General features: G+C 46.1%; 1 protein-coding gene across 3 annotated transcripts in view; it reads left to right on the top strand.

The window, feature by feature from the left end:
* nell2a (neural EGFL like 2a) overlaps positions 1 to 17,808 on the top strand; it is a 57,720-nt gene extending 39,912 nt beyond the window's left edge. For all 3 annotated transcript variants that reach the window (XM_078083503.1, XM_078083502.1, XM_040162926.2), the window contains 6 exons: positions 428 to 523; positions 9,475 to 9,615; positions 10,822 to 11,015; positions 13,199 to 13,375; positions 15,890 to 16,114; positions 17,050 to 17,808. In XM_078083503.1, the coding sequence (XP_077939629.1) occupies positions 428 to 523; positions 9,475 to 9,615; positions 10,822 to 11,015; positions 13,199 to 13,375; positions 15,890 to 16,114; positions 17,050 to 17,091 (875 nt within the window). In that variant the 3' untranslated portion in view covers positions 17,092 to 17,808. The remainder of the gene's footprint in view (positions 1 to 427; positions 524 to 9,474; positions 9,616 to 10,821; positions 11,016 to 13,198; positions 13,376 to 15,889; positions 16,115 to 17,049) is intronic.
* Positions 17,809 to 21,596: the final 3,788 nt, after the last annotated feature.

The following is a 21,596-nucleotide window of genomic DNA, read 5'->3' as shown; positions in this document are numbered from 1 at the left end:
GAATGAATGAATTGGTCTTTATTAAAGTCACTGATCAATTTTGGACTAAATTGTTGGAGCGCCCCATCAACAAAATCTGAAGCACTGCGTTGTTGTCCTTTTGTTTTTGACACCTCTTATTCTTTATTCCGGGGAGGCCGGGGATAATTTGTGTATTAATTCAATTTATTTACTAAAATGACTTCTCTGTGCTTTGCAGACACATTAGCCAACAGTGTGTCCACGGATAATGAACATTTTGAAATGAACCTTGGTGAGATGCATTAATCAAGCGAAATAATATCGTGAGAGCCTGTAATGAATCAACTTGCCAAATTAGCTCTTATTCTCTATGCAAATAGATATGCTGCTGCTGCTGGTCCTGTTACATGGTTCATGCTCGTTCATCTCTGTGAGTAATGGCTCCTCTCGTCTGCTCCGCCTCTAGCTATGTGTGACGGATTGTGCCAGAATGGGGGAACCTGCGTCTCCCCTAACAACTGCGTTTGCCAGCAAGGGTTCACGGGAAAGAGATGCGAGACAGGTAAGAGTTTGTCTTCCTTCCGCTCCTTTGTCCCCACTAAGACTGAGACTGAGGACGTCCTTTATTTATTTAACGAACCAAAAAGAAATGAAATCAAGATCGCAGTTGGTTCCTATGTGATCGTTCTAACTTTGTCTATCCGACCCGAGTAAACAGCTGTCACCAAAACATCTGCAAACCCGTCGATGTTTCAGTGCTGACGATCTGTTATATTCACTGAGTGTGTGTGTGTGTGTGTGTGTGGGTTTGCATCCCATGGTGAATAACGAGCTTGTACCTCTTCTAACGGCCCGGTGGAGGATTAGAACTGTGGTTGCAGCAGTAAGGGAATCACCACATATTAATCAGCGTGGCATTTTTCCTCGTAGGCAGCATGCCACATCCACGTCCCCACGGCACTGCCTCCCGAAGCACAATATCTAACAGGGTGCGTTAAGTCATCCTGTGTTTACAGTATCACCGCCGGCCCTCATGCGCGGAGATACGTCGAACACAACGTTTTGATAAGACTCTTTTTGTTCAGCGTCTTTTCCCGCTGCACTGCCGGAGATTTGAGTGAACTGAGAAAGGCTGTAATCCAGGTTGTTGTGCAGCAACAACCCGCTTCGACCTTTCGCAGAGGATCCTGAGGCCCGAGCTAATAGAAGGTTTAGTCATGACAGTTGTCTGTGTGTGCGCGCTCGTGTTTGAGTGAAGCAAGCGGAGCTTCTCTGCGTGCTCATTGGTTGGGTTATTGATTGCACATAAAGGGCCTTTTTTTTACGAGGCGTCCTTTTTACTGCTTGCCTTAAAGTAAATGGATTTCTTCATGGTGCTGCTCTGAGAAGCTGAGGAAGGGGAATAGTGTGTGTGTGTGTGTGTAAATCTGCTGAGAATTTGTTAACACACCTAACCGTAATGACTTCTCATCCTTCCCGTTGTGCAGCAGAGGGTTCTGAGGACCTCGCCCCTTAGTAACGCTGGGGTCCAGGCAATCACACATTTCATTAGCTTCTATGGTGGTTTGGATCCCCGCCGTTCACTCTTTGTCGCCTTCTCTCACTTCACTCTTTTGTGTTCTGCTTCTGGAAAAAAGATCACATCAAATGAGGAATCTTCTAAAACATATCAAAGATTTGACCAAGGCCGTTTCATTCATCATCAGTGTGTTAAAAGTGCTACAAATTGATGTTTAATAGGATCAATTCTTTTTTTTACATTTTTAAAATATATTTATATTTTCATCAAATCAGTCATATGAAGGTCAGGCTTTTGTTCTTAAATTTCTCTTCCCTCAAAAAAGAAAATGAATTCACAAAGAAGTCAAAGGGAACATTTTTAGAGTTTCTATGGAGGTGTCAACATGAAAAACATGAACAAGACCAACACACCGGTCAAACAATCGCACACAAAGTGAATTTATTACAAGCTTCAATCATACGCGCGAGGATTTTCACTCACGCTAATTACACCCACACTCAGAAACTGATAAATGTGACAGAATGTTACGGATAAGAAAAATGAAAACATACATTTATATAATATATACATAGATTATATGCATAGTTTGTTTTGACTAATTGATAATGCTTTTTGTGGACACGGATTGCTTTGATTGACATTTGTTTTTGCAACCTGCTACGATAGATGAGAGCCATTGTAAGTGCTCCCCTCCATAAAGTAGTTTGGCAGTAAAACGATGTAATCGATCATTTGAGAAGACAATGTTAAAATTCAATGTAAGAGAATAATCTTCAAAAATCGTTAATTCGATCATCAAAGCGATATGAAGCTATATGCTGGAGACAGTTAACGTAGCTCGACATTAAGATTGAAAGACGGGGGAAGCAGCCTCTCGACGACGGCTTGTGCTTTCTAAGGAAGTTGTGTGCAGCATCAATGTAGAACGTGTGGAACTAGAATGTGAGCGACGTGTTCCACTGTGGGTACCCATCTCTCCACGAATACAGCTGTCTCTGTCTTAATCACACCATGAGGGGAATAAGGGGATGAAAGATTGGTGGCTGAGGGATGTTTTCTACCCCCCCCCCCCCCTCGCTCATCATCGAGACTGATTACGATTTGAGGTACACAAACAAGCGCTCGTCGACGGCACGCTTCCTGTGCCTCAGGCGGCGAGACGTTTGTCGCCACAGCTGCCGCTGCCAGTGAGCGTCTCTCTGCTGCCTCTCACAATGTGACTCCTTCCTGTCCTCGTTGTCTCCGGGACAGCCGCCCATCCACATGGGCTCCGTCTCTCTTCAGGTTTCGTATCCAGGACCATCGTCACGGCCCCCCCCGAGCTACCGGGACAAAGCCTCCGGCACCGTTTAGAGACTTCACCAGTCAGTCAGTGTGATAAGGGGGGGGGGGTGGAGATGGAGATGTACGGAGAGAGGGACAGATGCAAAATTCGAGGAGGGAGAGGAACGGCAAGTAACAAGGGGGCAGGGGGGGCGGCGGTTGAGAGGAGGTGAAGCGGAAAGCGAGATACAGAGATGTTGGGGGAAACTGACAGATGCAGGGACGGAACGCAGAGCGCCACGAGAGAGACGGATGGCGAGAGGCAGAGGTTAGCGGGTTTTCTCTGCATTCGGGATGCGGAATGAGGCCCGGTGGAGTCGGTGCTGGAGTCGGAGGAGGAGGAGGAGAAGCGGAGCTGGGTGGATGAACATGGAAAAGCTTTCACTAAGTCGGGGCTCCCCACCCCCCCCAGAACCTTGTGAGCTTTTAGAAGCCTCCCCAGGGACTCGAGCACTTCTGCCGCTGCAATGGCAGACTGACGGCCTGTCATAAGACACCAGGAAGTTCTTCAAGCCACACACACACACACACACACACACACCTCGTTTGTGTAACACTTCATGTACATTTCAGTCCGAAACATTCATTAGGTTGCGTGTTGGAATGGAGATCTTCTCGTGTGCGCTCGCCGGCTTGTCATTACCATTCCGGGGGAACGGATGGGGGAGGGACAGGGGGACACGCTTTGCTGACGGACAGACACCAGCTAGCGGAGAACTCTGACACATCATGAATTATGCAGGACACAGCTGCGGCCGGGCGCACACACTTCGCCGGGGATATAAATGTACGCGGGGCGAGCCGTGTAACGTGCGCCCCGAACACGGCGCATGGTCACTGTGGAGGCCCGGAGGCTGCTTCCATTCCTCATGCGGCTCGGGGAGCGATGGGCGAAGGGCTGCAATGTGAGGTTTGTTTTTTAGAAAAATGGGGCGGCCATTTTCTTCCCCATAGGAGGAATCCAGACACAAACTTGCAGCTGCACTGGGTGCGCGTGCATAAACGATGAGGACAAAGCTTTTGAAATTCTCAGAACATGCAAAATTTATGGCCATTAATGCAAATCCAAGATTTTAAAAATATTTCCTTCAAAAGCAGGTTAAAGAAATTCTTCTTTTCCGTTGTAATTTCCATTTCCCTTTCATTCCAGCCTACAGGGCTATTCATCTACACATTGGTAAAAGATATTCACTCATGTTTCATAAAGGGCTACCTAAATAGACCCGCAGTAGCATTGATAACAGTATATATAAAAGATTATATCGAACAAAACTAGAAACGCGTATAATAAACCGTGTCTTACTTGCATCTCGTAGCGATAGCGATAGCATGAGGCGTCTTGTAATCTACAAGTCTTAAATTCTTTCAGAAAATAATTTGCAAACGTGAGAATAATTATTCAGAGGGTTCGGCGATGGTTTTAGCTTCGGCCCTGTGAAGCTTTTCTACGAGCCGATAAATAGTTGGAGATAAGATCTGCGAGCCGCCCCTTCTGTCCCGGCCTCAGAGGTGGTTTCATTGACTGAATCGCTCCACTGTTTCTCTGAGAAGAATGGGAAGATGGCGTTTGCATTATTTCTTTTCAGCTCATTATCTGCTCCTTTCAGGCCCCTCTCAGCTTGTTAGGGCGCTTTATCGCCAGTTAAAATGTTCTGTCACTACGCTGTCAGCTGGGAAACTAATGGCCGTCCCCGCCGTCCCCGCCGTCCCCGGCTGGCCTCTTGCTGGCTTCTGAGAGGGCCGCTGAAGGGAGACAAGCGTTCGATCGGATCCTGTGGACGGACACCTCTCTCCCTTCATCTGTCCACGCACGCGCCACCGAATCACAGGGGGGGTTTGCATGAAGCGTGATCTTGGACAAGGAGACGTTGATCCAATAGTTTAATGTTAACGTTTCAATTTAGTGTTGTGACTCCGATCAGAGACACCTACTCAGTACGTTTCTGTTTTAGTGGAAACTCGTTTCCTCAAGTCGTGATCATTTAGCATGCAGCCCACTTCATCACGGATGATACTCTGATTACGAGACCGGACAGTGGGGGGAGTTCTTTAAGGATTAGGGAAGATGAGTTATAGAAGCAAGAGAGAAGTGAAGTTTGAAGAGGACATAATGCAGAGAAACAGCATTTAATTGGGTGATAGCAGACGAGAGGAGATAAAACCCGAGGAGCAGCAAGACAAAAAAACAAGGTAATTTATAACGAGATGTAAAAATGGACGAAACTAGCAGTGAAGAAGACGGGGGGGGGGGGGGGCTGATGGTGGGGGGGTGAGCGGACGGCCAGTGAGTTCATAAAGCAGCTTGGAAGGTGGTGAGAAACAGACGTGGAGCCCCGAGGCCCCGCTGGCTTATTGACGAGGACAGAGAGCCCAACTGGGCCACACAAACAATTTGTTCCCTCAGACCTCATTTACATCGACGTCGAGCTGCGGGAAGCTTTTCCGTTTGAGACAAAAACAGGCGACGACGCAGATGGAAAAAAACCCCGACTGAGCAGACGGGCTGACACGAGCATGAAGATGAATAACGATGAAACGCAGTCAGGTGAATGTGATGAACGTGGATAAAGGACAGAAACATGCTCAGCTGTTGTAGAGGTTTACGCAGGGAGAGCCACGGCGGGTTTTACACAATGGAGCCTCGTCCTAGCTGAGATCTCCCCCGGGCGCCACCCCACCCCACTCGGGCACGGCTAGTGAATTTTTAAAACAGTATTCATTTTTTTTTTTGCACCCCGTGACAGCTCCCATGATGCATTGCTGCTGCTCTCCCTCCTCTGCCCCGCCGATTCATCCACACGGCCCGGGGGGGGGGGGGGGGGCTGTGACCGCCGAAGCCCAAGCGGCTTGTTTAAGCATCGTGATTATGTATTCATTATTTATTTAGGGACGGCCTTGCAGAGGCCGCACTCCATCACTCCTAATTAGTGCGTCTTAATTACCCCCCCCCCCCCCCCCCCGCCGCCCCCTAATGGCCGGAGCTGTCGTTGCTTCTACCTACACGCCGCGTCTCTCGGGGGTCGCCGCACTGGACATTGAACAGCTACACGTCTTTAAAGGCCATCGGAAATTCAATCGCCCCCCCCCCCCCCCCCCCCCCTGCCGCATACAGGTCCGCTCTGAACATTGGAACCATCTCTCTGCTCATATACCAGTGTCCCTGTCTGTGGGTTCATTATGCGTCATGTTGCAGGCTCGATAGCTAATAGGACATGTAGGTCCACTGTAGGACATGGAATGTCCTGGTCGTGTAGGTGCTCCTCTGTTCCAGCTTGACCAAATAACCTCAGCCATGTCTTCCCTCTGTCTTTAGAGGAACATTTACACTCAGTATTCATTCCTGAGACGGACTCGGTAAAGAATATTTCTGATAAATCTATCAATATATATATTTTGCAACCATAATGCTGATTTCTGATGCTGGTTTTGATTGCAAATATCAGTTGAGGGGTGGAGGAGTTTTACAGTGATTGCGTTCCGTCTGCGCTTGCAGCTACTGATGGTTCACAAGGCTTGTTTTCAATTTACCATTATTACTCATCCACTCTGCGGCTCAAGTGCCTGCAGATACGCCGTTTGGCGCTTCAGTGTTTCATCTTCAGGAACTCGGTGTGTAACTCAATTTTTTCTTTTCATAATGATTGATTGGTGAGCGATCGCTCTTTCGCTTAATGAAGATTGAGGACCAGTGACAATCACTCAATCAACTTTAATGATCCGGGATTCATTTCTTACCAATTGTCTCTGTGTCACGTACACGCCGATAAAAGCTTGGTAGACATTATCATCGACTTCAAAAGGTTCTGCTGTCTTTTCTCAGCCGTCACAGTAAACGTGATCCGACATGACAAATTCAGCTAATTTTAAAATCCATTCATCGTTAAATGGCCTGCGACTTAAGAGCAGGAGGTCTGGTTGAGTTAAGATCCAGAGATCTTTGAATAATGCCCCCTAGTGCATATCACGATTTCCAGGATGAAAATCCTTCTGAATTAGGTTACTGCATGAGAGATGTACGTGGGGTAGCGCTTCCAGTGATAGAGAACTGTACCGCGACCCCCCAGGCTGCCTGTCAGTCAGAGAAGGTGAAAGACATGGGGGGGGGAGGAGAGATAATGGATGAAAGCAAGGAAAAAAAAGAACTGAGAACTGCAGCTATCCAGCATCCAAATAGGAAAAGCATGAAGTGGAGAGGTTGGGGGGCAACGGAAGGGGGGGATGAAGAGGAAAGGTGAGGGGGGGCTCTGTGTTTGCCTGAGTCCTGGAACAGAGATGGAAAAGGGGGGACACGAGGAAAGGCGAAGGCAGAGGATGAGGAGAGGGAGGAGGAGGTGAAAGACCGACCGCTTGTCTTGATTGCAGGCCGCCAAGCAGGCTAACCGCGGCCCGTCTCATCTTCCTCCTGCTCCTCCTCTTCCTCCTTCCTCTTCTGCACCTCATCGAGCCCTTCCTCACCTTACTCTGTTCGTGTAGGTTTTTTCTCTTGACAATTTCCAGATCTTTCAGTTGACAAGGTAACTCCAAAGTAACTGCTCCTCCGTGGCCTTGACCTCTTCAGGAGATGGATTCTGAAAAAAAATGCATTTTCCTGTGTGTGTGTGTGTGTGTGTGTGTGTGTGTGTGTGTGTGTGTGTGTGCGTGTGTGTGTCTGGTCTTTTTGTTCTTAAGCAGAGAAGGAAAAACATGCCATGATTTGACAAGTAAAAATAAATCCTCCGCCTTCCACGTCCATGATTCAACTGGAGCCTCATGACTCAGTGGAGACGGAGCTTTCAGCCAGCTCCCTTGTCTGATTGTCACTGCTGATGATTTAATTACAACCATCTTGCATTATCCTTTGCGCCGGATGATAAAGGAGAAGGCCAGACTTCTGGAAGCGTGTTTCATCCACGCTGCAGCCCACACATTCAGTCCTCCTGAAACGCAGCCGCACTTCAACAGTTGATTCGACAGCAACAGCGTCAGTTTGGGATCGACACAGCCAGAAAACACTGAATCTTTTGTTGAGGGTGTAGCCCTCCGTTGTCATAGCCACACGGTCACGTTTTAGAAGACCTGAATGAAACTAGCTGGAAATAGCTATGTGCATATTTTTAGACTCCCTTCACCATCCGTGTCTGTTATAAATAGTATCTGACGGCTCAGTTGTACTAGTTTGATGCAGGACGAGGACGATCCAAACAAATTCAGCGTCATCGTTTTGTTTTTCATACCAGCAACGCTTTGCTTTAAAAGCTCCGTCCTCTTTTATGACACTAATATTCACAAAGAGCACAGGAGTGGTAAGAATTGCTACTCCTTTTTTAGAGCTTGTTAACTTAAGTAGTTAAGTAGTGTCCTGTTAAACCCAAATTGTTGACCTGAGGCGAGAAAATGAGGTGCTCTGTTCTCACCAAATTGATGTAATTAGTCAAATGTGAGCTTTGGCTTTGAAGCCTGCAGAATCTGTTTTGAACCTGGCCGGGGTGGAAAATAGGGAGAAAACAAAGATATGCAGCCGTTTTTCAAGCAAACCTCTCAGACAAATGCAGGTCGTTTTTTAATAGACAAGGCCCTAATCTGCAGGACATTTCATCAGCAGTTAATCTGCTGCCGAAATTCTATTAAAAGGCTGCAGGCTCATTAGCCAATAGATCTTAATCCCATTACTGCCTGGGCGGTGGGGGACCATGAGCCCGTCTGTCTGTCGCTGTATGGGGGATACTGTTGCACGCAGTTGAGGAGAAGGTCAGACGCGGCACACGGCCATTTTCATAATGAGAGCAGAGCATCATGCATCATGCACGAAAAACATCAGACTGTAAAGAGGCATTTAATCACGGTGGATGTCTGGGCCTAACGTATTTAGCGCTACTGCATAATAACTGGCATTATTTCCTCTCGCGTTTGCCTGGCCCTCAGTTTAATTAAATGTTAGCTGAAATATCAGAGCAATCCGTCTCTCTCTGTTGGCTTTAGGGTCGTTGTTGGAAATGATATTAAATTTGTTCTTGGGGCACGTTTGCAGAAAAGTTGCCCGATCCCTGGTTGAAATAAAAAGGGTCGGATGTTGGGCTCCTGTAAACAGATACGGGAGTGAGAGAGTGAAGAGAGACGCAAGGGAAGAAAAGAAATACAGCGAGGGGAGCGTCAGAGCATGTAATCAAAGTCTTTTACTAACGACAAGAGGAGGAGGCAGAGTCAAGGATACTTCTAAGTGGAGCTCTGTGCAAATAAACATGAGCTCCATCTATTGACAAGCGCCCACGCGACGTGTTGGAAGCGGTGTTAAAGCCCTTTCATGAGCTTCCCCACACGTCACCTCACATTAACTCCTTTTGTCCAAGTGAAGTGCAATAAAAAAAAGTGTTTGCACACCTCAGAATTTGTGTGTGAGCCTGCATGTTTTGGATTTTGGATTCGTTTGAGTATTTTTGACTGGAATTCATGAAATGCGAGCCCGTCAAATGTATTAGAGGAATTCCTCCGCCGCTATCTTTCATTTATACACGTGTCCTTTTCCGATCAATGAAGCCTACGGACTAGATTCACTCGTTAGACATGTCGTTGTATCAATTAGAAGTCGGTCAATGTTGAAAATGCCTTCCAGACGACAATGGAGCTCAATAGCGCATTCACTGTGAAGCCATAGAGACTGTGTGTGCATCTCTTGTTCTTCTTCTTTTCAGATATTGATGAGTGTGCGGACGGCTTTGTCGAGTGTGATACTAAATCAACTTGTGTCAACTTGCCCGGCTGGTACCACTGCGAGTGCCGTGACGGCTACCATGACAACGGCTTGTTTTCCGCCAGTGGGGAATCGTGTGTAGGTGAGTGGTCCACCTTCCTCCTCGTAGTAATAGCACGTGAAATCAAAGTGAAAAGAGAAAGTATTGCAATTTTAGGATTGCAGCTTGGAAACGTCTAAAGAAACCTCTTTTCTTTTGTGTGAAACGTAAAATTGCATGAATGTTTCAAAACACGATGAAATAAAATTATTCTTTTCCATGATAAAACATTTCATTTTGTGTGCAGATTTTTAGTCACATTACCACTAGATTCTTACTGAAAGAAAGTTTAAATTCTGGTTGATTTTTCTTTTTTTAGCGGTTTAAAGAATATGAAATGAATGAAGGACTACAGTTAAATCATCACAATGCCACGTTACTAGGAAATATTTACCATTAAATGGTCCCCGATAACATATTTCATCACAGATTAAAAAACATTTCCTTTGATTTCTGGATTATTTCATGGTTCAGGGCTCGGATAGGACTCCAGATCAGAGACTGACAGAGGAGATTTAAGTTGAAAGAAGATGGTCCCTCACTGGTCACCAATAGGAATAAAGAAAAAGAACTCAAAGCAACTCCAACGTGTGTTCATTAAAGAAGCACGAGGGATGGATTTAAGGGGTTAAAGAAGCAAACGGAAAAAGTCCCTTTGTAAATAGACTTCTCTGAAGTCAGCGGCCGTCAACAGATGTCTCTTTTTGTCCCATGAGATGTGTCGTGAATAGTCGTACGATCGGGTAGGTTTGGCGTTATCCGTGTGCTTTCCTCCTAAACCGCCAGTTTGCCGCTTTCTCCTTTTCTGTAACATTCTGTCTGTGAAGAAAAGTGTCGGCTGTCAAAATGCAAACCCTCAATCTACAGGAACATGGAAGCGTTGCCTGCATCAATAGTACCAGCTCTGCTCCGCTCGTTGGCCTCATCTGGCCTGTCAGGATCAGTTGGCAGAGGCACAAAAAGAAAGCGCGTTAAACAGACGCTCTCAAAAAGAAAAGTACCTGCTTCACAAAGCAAAGTTTGAATTTCCCAAAGTTCTGAGTAACATCACAGTTATATACTGTAAGTTTCTACCGAGATGTATACACCCGAGGACAAAGGTGTACTATTCTGTAACTGGACATGCTCTCTTACCTTTTGCATGTTAGTAGTGCAATTATTATTTTTAAAATGACTTTCAAGCCGTGTATAAACTGTGCTTCTGCACTGGACGTGCGTGTGATGTCACCCTCTTTGTGCCCCCCGCAGATATCAATGAATGCAAGACGGGGCGGAACACCTGTGCCAACGACACGGTGTGCTTCAACTTGGACGGAGGCTACGACTGCCGGTGCCCCCACGGCCACAACTGCACCGGTGACTGTATCCACGACAACAAGGTCAAGCACAGCGGGCAGATCTGGGTGCTGGACAGCGACCGGTGCTCCGTGTGCTCCTGCCAGGTAACAGACGGAGACGGACGTGTAGACCACGTAGCGGGACGAGCTGAGGGAGGACGAGGCAGATGGACGGACGGAAACAGACAAAGCTGGATGAGCTAAGAAAAGATTGGGAGGCAGATAGAAACGGAATAAATGTGGAGAGTCGAGGCAGGGTGCTCCTTCGCACTGTGAACTGGTCTGTGATCGAGTTTTCTGTTCTTTGTTCATTGTCAATTCTATTCTAGTATCTAAAGAAAGAATTACAAACTGTAAACCTCTGTGAATGATGACGTGTCCCACAGTGCCACTCAGCAACAAAGTCACTTTCAACCGATCCGCCGCATTCATGAAAACGATTGAACCACCGAGGAAGGGATTTATTTAGTTAGACATGGCGTGACTGCATGAACGTGTCATGCCGCCCACAAGTAGAATGTATTAAAACCTCAGCTGGAAAAACGGCTGATGACTACTGGCTGCTGTGAAGTGGTCAAGAAGAAGAGACGCTGAGAGCTGCCTATGACCAACCTTCTGTTGGCGTCTCTGACCCCATGTTTCGGTTCGTTGGCCCGCAGAAGGCAGAGTTTCTTCAGCTGAACCGCTCCACAAACCCGACGGTACAGGTGCTGCTCGCCTGTACCGATGTTAGCGATTCAATGAAGCCTCCAGCAGATGAAGGAAAGTTGGTGGAGCCCTAAAAAGAGCTAAAAAGAACAACTCCAATTTAAGCAGAATCAGAAATAAAGAAATAGGGGTTGTTGTACATGAAAAAGCGCTCTGAAAGCTTTCTCGTATCTATTACAACAAGCAATGTGTGTTGTTTGTGTTCTTGGAGCTAAACGTAGCTGTGCAGCCCTCGGGGGCCCAGGCGTTTTTTTGGAAAACGCTGTGATGTGATTAATCAAATCCTGGAGATGAAAGACATAAAGTGAGCGGCACAATAAACGTGAACGTGACTGTGCTGTAGAAAAGGAGGCCGGTCCTGCTGTGAGAGGTGCAGGGTGATTCTGTGAAGGTGCAGCGGAGTGATTTAGGCGTTCGATGTAGTTGCGTCGATTGCTTTCTGACACCTCAGGGGCACGGCGTTTGGGAACAGGTGCTTCAAAACCCCGACGCTATCGTCCTAAACACATTTTCTCTCTGGTCACGGACCACTCATATTTAGCATTTCAGTGTTTCACTCAACGCAATGCCAAGTGTGTGGCAGAAGTGAAAGGTGATTATAGAGCATTAGTGTCGCATTGTGAATGCTCAAGCAACAAATGATTCATTTGATTACAAAGGGACCCGGGCAGAAATGGCTCCTTAATTAATACCAGTCATATTAATTGATTTGTGAGATTGAAGGGCTGCCAGTCAAAAACGAGTTGCACTGAGCGATTGACGGAGCAAAGGGGTAAACATGTTGTTGTTTAGACGGGCGCAGCTGGATATCGGGTGGAGAGCTGCAACTAACCCATGGGGGGAAGCCAAGGTCAAACATGACGGAGAAGACAAAGGCCGGGATGTGTCCAGACTGAGGTCATGCAATATGCAAATAGTTCTTTCAATCTGCTCGCAGCACCATATGGGTGGGCTTTAGTTTAAGAGTGCATCGTGCAGTGTGGCAGCTAATTACTAAAACATCTCACAAATGAAGCTACTTTTAGCTTCTGTGAAACTATGTATAGCTGCAGCTCCAGGGCAACTGGTCCAGAAATCCTTAATGAGGTGTAATATGTATAATGTAATAAAGCTGCAGAAAATAATATTTGGACTTGCAGGTATAAACGTGTGTCTTTCTCCAGCCATCTCTCTTTTATCAATATTCTAATAAAGGCATAAAAATGCAGGTTCAATTATTCATTCATCCACCAGCGTTTCGTATGTGTCTGGAACAATCTGTACTATATTTATTACCTAAGATAGTTTCAGATCAGTTGTGACTGGGAGGGAAATGTGGAGTAGACAATTCAGACCAAGAGCGCTTCGTTGAAGGCACCTTAAATGTCCGAGACTCGGACGGTGTTGACAAAAAGTCTCGCGTGTCTTTCCCTCAGACTCCTCAGACATAAAACAGAGCTTCACATCAGTTGCTAGGCTACGCAGCCTTTGTTACACCGCTGATCATCCACATGCACATTTAAAGATCCCATTCAAACGAAGTGGCCTTGTCTTTGTGTGTGTGTGTTTACGCAATCTACCTGTTTGTCCTCTCCGCTCAGGCCGGTCAGGTGATGTGCCGCCGGATGGTTTGCGACTGCGACAACCCCAACGCCGACCTGTTCTGCTGCCCCGAGTGCGACCCTCGACTCAGCAGCCAGTGCCTGCACCAGAACGGCCTGGTCACCTACGGCAGCGGGGACACATGGGTGGAGAACTGCCAGCAGTGCCAGTGCCTGGTGAGTAGGAGCGGATGAATAAACGCTTAAATCCAGGCGGTGCTTTTATCAGGGCGATGCAGAATCAGAGCAAAGACTCCGTGGCAATGCTCACAAATGATAGAGGTGCGGTGTAAAGAAAGTCAAAGAGAGAAGTTTGGCATCGAGACAAAGGGATTGATGAAGAGGCCAATGGGAAGGTTGCAGAGAGGAGAAAATGGGTGAGTGATTAGTGGGATTTAAAAAAAAAAACTCAAAAGGCCCCTCTGCTCTGTTGTCGGCTGTGATGGAATTGCACGTTTCATTGGAGGACACGTCCAAGGTGGAGCGAACGGGAGAAAGTGCGTCTTTGTGTGGGCTTTGAGAAGGTTACGTTGATTGATGAGTATTTGCAACATTTGTGTTTTCGACTGTCCTCTACACGCCGTCCTATTTCTCACGCGAAACGAAATCACATTGTGTTCCTCGTATAAATCTTCAGCCGTGAGACACGTGCGTTGTTCTGTTTGTGTTCGTCTGCGGTGTCGACCTTTGCCCAGGTTTACGAAGCGTAAATCCTTCTACCTGCGATTCCTCCCTTTTTGTTAGCCGTTACGGATACGGAAATGCAAATGTCATCCTTTACGTTCTAGCACCACACACCCACACTGGTGTCGCTCCTTCTGCTCAGTGACGCACAAACCATCGTCATCTCAGACGACCACTTTACGACTCCATTCTTTCCTCCCATTCCCCCCCCCCCCCCCCCCCCCTTTTACTGCTGCTAAAGATAAGCCGTACTAAGGGATAGAAGTTTGCTCCACTCAGATTCATGGTCTGAGAGGCAACACTAATGCCATTTACCCCGCGCCGCCCGGGCCTGCCCCCGCTCCACCCGCCACTCTAATGCTGTCCCCCCCCCCACCCCCCGCCTGCCCGGACCCCCGGGGCGAGATTCCTTACAGCGAGCCATTGTACACCCGAGCTGGAAAATCAGCGCTCAGCTGAGAGGCAGCGAGGAGGCCCGGGGGCCGGCTGGAAATGGGCTCGCTCGGCTCTTTCGCTCTCGCTGAGGCGGCGCACACTGTCGCCACGCGTTGACACAAAAAGGACACAAGCACATTTGACAATCTCAGTCTCAACAGCACACGCGTGCTGCGGGTAAACAGCGGGGGGCCGCAGGAACATACAGGCAAAGCAAAAGAGCCCCAGCCGCGGTGCGAAGCGCAGCACTTGAAAGGGGGGCGAGGGGGAGACGGCTGTCGCGGCCCCAGCACGCGTGACAGCGACTGGAAATGAACCTTGAATGCTGCGACACTCAGCAGAGCCGTGGCTGTCCGGGCTCAGCGGGGGGGGGTCCTAAAATACACGGCGAGAATTATTCTCCCGAGACCAAGATGTGAATCCTTCTATGCAATCATTTGAAATCAAGCACGTGGCCTTTGCAGAAGGGGCACACATGGGCGCCGTGTGATTTGCTGTCTTGGTAAGTCACCAGTAGATCAAAGAAGCAAATCTCCTCCACCGTAGGATTCCCTTTAGGGCAGGGCGGATAAAAGAGAGCCTGATTACATGCCCACTGATTCCCGGCCAAATGTAAATGTCACCAGTTTTAATCTACTGGGGGCTGTTGGTAACAACATCTGTCCGAGCAGAAGCAGAGAGATTAAATAACAGATGACGACTGAATGCAAAACCTTCTATAATATCACAAAGTGGTGAAATAACGGCTTCAGTTTTAGGTTGATCTCGTTTCCACGGCCTAGTATTCTGTGCAGAGAAAAAGATCATGTCCCTTTCCCAACGTGGGACGGATACCTGAGGCTACATTCAACCCCCCCCCTGGTTACCAGCAAAGAGTGCCACTCGGGGGGATTTCCCAATTCAAATGTTTACACAGCACACAGAGCCTGGGAGTGGGCATTAGCCCCGTGTGAGCCTTTCCTTTATAGCCTAATTTACTACAACATTTCCAAAATGCTGAGCCAGACAATTTTCAGCCATATTAAATATGCCCGGTGGGACACATCGAGCCTGCTGTAACTTAATGCGTGTGTGCCTTTTGTGTCTGCGTCTGTGCTTAAACATATATAGTCTGAGGCCATGTTTCATTTTCAGTAGCAGTGGAAACACAAGTGGGCCAAGGCATAATGATGCAGCGTACGCTCTTTTGGATGTATAAAGATATATATATATATATAACCTGCTTTCTCAGGCCAATAGGAAATGGCAGCATGGGGAAGCCACTGAAGCTTTACATCCTGAGAGTTTGCAATGATTTAAAACGGGAACAAGGATGAGAGAAGAAGTCAGTGAAAAGGCATTTTCTCGGAGTCTCTGTAAAAAGAAAATGCTGACAGATTGTCCTGCTCATCTATATTTTCTCGGTACCTTAACAACTTTCTTTTTCATTATCAAGTGGAGACGCTCCCTCCGGTGGTAAATATACAGCGTCAGGAGAAATATGTGCATTTGCATGAATAACTTGTTTGGGGCTGGAAAATGCAATTGTATTATTTTAAACTTGCTTTAAACGGCCTCGCTCTGCCTCTACAGCAGGGGCAGGTGGACTGCTGGCCTCTGCCGTGCCCGCCCGTGGACTGTGAGTTTACCGTGGTGCCCGAGGGCGAGTGCTGTGCCCGCTGTGTCACCGACCCCTGCCAGGCGGACACCATCCGCAACGACATCACCAAGACGTGCACGGACGAGCACAACATCTCCCGCTTCAGCGGCTCCTCCTGGATCAAACACGGCACAGAGTGCACCCTGTGCCAGTGCAAGGTGAGGCGCCGGCCCCGCCGCAAGACGCAATACGGCCAATTACAGGTCGGTGGCAGACGAGACTCCAGAGAAGCGTCTGTGTTGGGTCAGGAAAAGGCAGAGTGCACTGCAGTCTGCAGATTCTGCATCTTTCACACCTCAGGACAGGCATGTTAAACGTGGTGGTAAATATCTGTAGGTGTTGATTCAGCTGTCTGAATCTGACAGAAGCCACGTCACCACATTTAGTAGTAAAAGAAAACGGACTAAATGAGTAAGTGTCAATCTGCTTTGTAGACCGCACATCATTCCATGTGAGGGCGAGAGAAAAAGGGATATTCGTACTCCAAGAATAGACCATCTCTTCTCTTCCTTTAATCCAATTGACCTGAAACGTTGGACAGAAACGGCCCATCATGTTTCGGCCTCTGACTGAATGACATGTGTAGAGATCAATGCACAGAGATCTAGAAAACCAACTTGCATAATTGGTTCGAGTAAATCAGCTGGAGAAATTTGCTTTCCAAAAGTTTTGGTTTTCAGACTACTGGCACAGAAGAATCGCTAGAAAAATAAACCATGCAGGAAAATATCCTCTTGGTTATCAATTGTGAGCATAAATTGTTTGCCTCAGCTTTGGGACTAATCCCCAAAGACTGACTCCCCAGAGTTTTTCTAGGATGGAATATTTTCTCTCCGCCTGCATCACAATGATGTTTACATCTTCTAAGAATGATGACGGCCATTAAATGTATACTATCTGTCAAACAAATGCCAAAGACTTCCATTGAATTCCAATTCCAATATGGATTAGTTATTGTAAAACAGGGATTTAGCACATGTAGTTTAAGGACTTAAATAGCGAACAGAATCTGTATTCTGCACCTGCGAATAACTCGTATGTTAAAATGATGCATTCACACACTTCTTTGTCTTCTCTCTCCTCTCACTTCCAGAACGGACACATCTGTTGCTCGGTGGACCCCATGTGCCTTTAGTCCAGGCGGATCTGAAGGTACCTGTACAGTGTTCTCCATGTTAAAACAGAGTAACACCACCCTTATGTCTCCTCACCGTCCTCCTCACAGGCGTAGGTCACATAGTGTTTGCATTTTTAGGATTTGATTTTGCCTGCCAAACCAGATGGGTGGGGATTACGAGCCAGTATCATTTATCAAAAACATCATTGTTAAAATACAGATAATTATACAAATTTAACCGTCGGGTACTTTTCCGATTTATTGTGTGCTCCACTTTGTAAACCCCAGCCAACTGAAATCTCGTGCACGTCCAGCGTTAACGGTGTTTTTGCAAATACTCTCTGACCCACGTCTGCCCCTTAACCCCTCTTTATACCAAAAGCAGACCTATACCATACCAAACAGACCCACTTTGTCCTCTCCGTCCACTTGACAGGGACCCCTTAGGGATCGCTGTCCCCCACTCTGCATCATGGCTACATAAGTCTGTAAGATATTACTATTACTGGCATGACTGTGCTTGATGTCCAAACATTTTAGCTGATTTCCACAATCGCAGTGATACTCGATGATACCTTAGATAGAGTAGGCAGTTAAAGGCAGTTAAGGTTCCGTTGCCACATTTATGGATCGTCTATATTATGTGGTGCTTTGTAGCGTTTGGTCCCATTTCTCTTTTCTTTTCAAGCTTGTTATTGTGTAATAGTGAAATAAAGTATTTCCATTTACATTTAATTCTGGTCTTTGCCTCATGTATGAGTGTATTCATTGTGTTTGAAGACAACATACGTTTGCCAGCTTATTGGGTACATCACCCACCTTTATGAAGATTATAATGTTCATGTTGACATTATTTTGTCCACTCCTTTTATATCCATGAACAGAAATCATTTATTTACAGTTTTACAGCCCCCCCCAACCATCATCCCCCAAAATGATACAAGATACTGACTGGAATATCAGCACTCATTTAATTGGCTGGATATAAAAATATTGGGTTCTTTGGTGTTGAATAGTTTTTATCAAATACTGGAAATAAAATGATAAATATGAAAACACTAGCTTTATTAAAGTTGAACACGTATTTTTTGTTATTGACCCTACAAACAACAATATATAAAGCATTCCTATAGTAGTCCGTTTGTGTACCACCTGTAATCTTATACTAGACTGAAGATTTCTCATTGGATCGATTGATTCATGTAAACTCAATAGGTACAATCAAATTCATGGCTTTCATAGATTCAATACTAATGTTGTTGTGACCCAATTTTGGTTGTAAATTGTGCCCCTTGTGTTGAACAAACCAAGAAGAAGCATTGTAGCACACTTATTCCTCTCGTAGCCACTTTGTCCCGGGCCTCTGGAGATGGTAGGGGTACTTGTGTAGCAGAAGAGCACTTATAGCTCCTGATATCATTATATATCCGTACATAGCCGCGGACAAATGAGTTCAGCCTTGAGCTGGCTTTATTTCCCCGCGGAGCCTCTTCTCTCCTTCCAACTGATTCTCCGACTCCTGGAAGATCAACAAACACACAACGCAACAGGGCCCACTACTATTACTCCAACACACTCTCAGGCAAGACTTCTTTGCTCGCCCTCCCCCTCGCCCCCGGAAAAACTTTCTACCTCTCTCTAAATTCATCCCTGAGTTGAATGATAGGGCCGGGGACGGGGGCCGGGGACGGGGGGCCGGGGACGGGGGCAGGTGGGCGGTTTTCAGCGGCTGCTCGTAGGTTGGCGAGGGCACCATCTGGCCTGCTTTGGTCCAGCGGCTTCTAGCTGGTGGTGGAATGGCTCCGTGCCACCACCTGAGTAGCGGTGGCACAGCAGGGCCCACTGGTCCTCCAGCTGGCTCCTAAATGTCCAATTTTCTGTGGCGGCGCTGAGCCGTCTGCAACAGATGCCGGGACCCACAGGGAGTCCACTTTACTGCCTGTCCTATATTCGCCATTAATGACTATGCACATATATCACTGTGATTGTGGCTGGCAAAGCCAGGCAAATAGTACAGAGTTTAAATAGATTAGCAGGCAATGGTAAAGTGGTAAAGTGGTAAAGTGCTTCGAGATGTTATGTTTTCAGAGATCTTCAAATGGCTTTAATTGGTCTGTGAAATGCACTTTGTCGTTAAAGAGATCTCTGTGGAGAAAGCGAGAAAGAAAAGCCTCTTGCAATGGCCACGCAATTGGAAAAATACAAAAATACATGGACGTATTCATATGTGTCACTGGATTGACTTGAGTGCATAAACCACGCAGGGCGTCAGCCAGTATAATAAGGCCGGTCACTTATTTCTTTGTACAAAAACACACACGGAGACAAGTACAAAAGCTCCGCAGCCGCACAGTGCCTTCGTTTTTATGATTGTAGGCAAAATAAGCAGGATGCCGCTGATTCTCTCTGCTTACATTTATGGCATCTGTAAATATGGACAATCTTTTCATCCGTCCTCTCCAAATTTAAAGAATGACAAATACATGTAAAGCCTGTGTTGTGCCTCGTATTCCGTGGCTCTGATTTGGTTTGCTCCAACACTAAAATACCCCCCAAACTACTGGATTTATTGCCATTTCACCGTGATGACATCTGTGGTTCTGATGAATCCTCAGCACTTTGTTGATCCGCTGATTTTTCCCGTTGGGCCTCCATGAGGTTGATACATTTGTTATTTGGTGTAATACTTCAACAACTTTTAATGTGCCCTTCAGGATGAATAATAGCTTGACCCAGGACTTTTTCATTTAGCAACATAAAAAAAAAAAAAGAATCTGCTAAACGAATGATCAGCGTGTGCCAATTAGTAAATCTCAAACTGGCAGTGCACTCCAACTCTTATCTTAAGTCACATCATACTTGGAAAGAGAAAGATCTACAGTATAATTATTTATTAGTGGAGGAATGTGAAGTTATGAAAAGTCACGATTAACCTCTGTCAGATCATTAGTATGAAGTACATAAACAATAAATATGTGTGAGTGTGTATTATTATCTTATTTTATATTTTAAATTACATTTTCTTTTGTTTGCCTTCATCGTCCAAGCTCACAATGAAATATATATGCATATATATATAAGAAGATGTATAAGAATATAAGAAGGTTTCCAAGGAAGAGAATGAAATGAAATGCTCACAAAATAATGTGTTTGACACTATTGCAGCTCTTTTGCAATGGTGCAGCAGATCTCTTGAATCTGTGAGTCCTCCACATTTTATGAGTCCGACACCCCCTCTTTTATCCTGTGCCTTGTGGGCCGAGGCCATTCCACAGGTACAACACAAAAAGGTGTAATGAATCAGGATCAGATAGCGAATGTAACTGGATGTTTCAACCGTGGATTCTATCTCTGGCTGCTACAAAGCATTGCCGCTCTGCAGCAGTCATCACTATATTCTTTTCTTGATGTGACAAAAGAACGATTACAATGAAGCGAAATCCCCTTTTCCCCCCGTGGAAAAACATATGAAGGTAGACATCATTATCACCAACTCACGTCTGGGGATTCAGTCCCCAGATATATCCGAGCCACGTGTTCCTCTGTGAGGGATCAGAAATCCTGCAGAAGAAATGAGAGAAGAATTCTGTCTCCCTGGTGGCCACTGGGGACGGAAACCGTCTCGAGGTCAGTGAAGGGACGGAGGGGGAAAGCTGCTCGCCGGCTGCGACTGGCTCGAATGATGCATTTCGCAGAGTGACGGAGCTGTCAGCACAGAGTGATGGGCACACGCCAGGACATGATACACTGATCTAATTGGACGATAGCTCAAAGACAGTGGAGGAGATTACGACTGACCTGTAGCTGTGGCTCGCCTCCTCTGGGGGACTTTTCTGGTTGTATTTCGCTGTTGAGCGGTTTAGTTTTTCAAAACTATTTGTTGTGTCCTTTTTTGATTTTGTACTAGAAGACGTGTTATTTGAGAGTAACCCGAAATGTCACAAAAAGGGCCTTCGGAAAGATCCAAAGACGGGTGAAAAGAAGCTCGTTGGGTTTGAAAGCCAAATGCAATCAATCACAAATGCTCCCAAAAGAGAAATGCATTCATGGAGGAGGTCCTCAATACGCCGTTAACACAACGCGGGCTCAGGGCCTCAACACCCACAAACATCAATGGAAATTGTTTCCAATGTGTTCTCTCAATTATTGAACGCTCCACCAAAAATCAATATCTCATCTCTCAAGCCGACAGCGGACTCGGAGGAAGCCTCACAATGATAATCTCTGACAATGAAATATATTTCATGTTTTATGGCATTTAATCTTTTTATGGAATTTTATAGCATTTCTGCTCAATGGTTTCCATTTTCAACGTTTTATTAATGCTTTTTTTTTTAGCAAGCTGTAGTATAACATTTTTATGAAGGACTATGCTAGGAGGTTTAAAAGGTTTATGACGTACCATGACATTTTTAATAACATTAAACATTTATGTGCTTTTTAAAAACCTTTTTTAACTAACAATGCTATCAGATGCTTTTGGTACATACAATCTGTGACTTTTCCTTTGAGTTGCATACTTC

The sequence above is a fragment of the Gasterosteus aculeatus genome, chromosome X (genome assembly GCF_964276395.1).
Source record: "Gasterosteus aculeatus chromosome X, fGasAcu3.hap1.1, whole genome shotgun sequence".
Classification (NCBI taxonomy): Eukaryota; Metazoa; Chordata; class Actinopteri; order Perciformes; family Gasterosteidae; genus Gasterosteus; species Gasterosteus aculeatus.
This window is presented reverse-complemented; position numbering and strand designations above follow the sequence as displayed.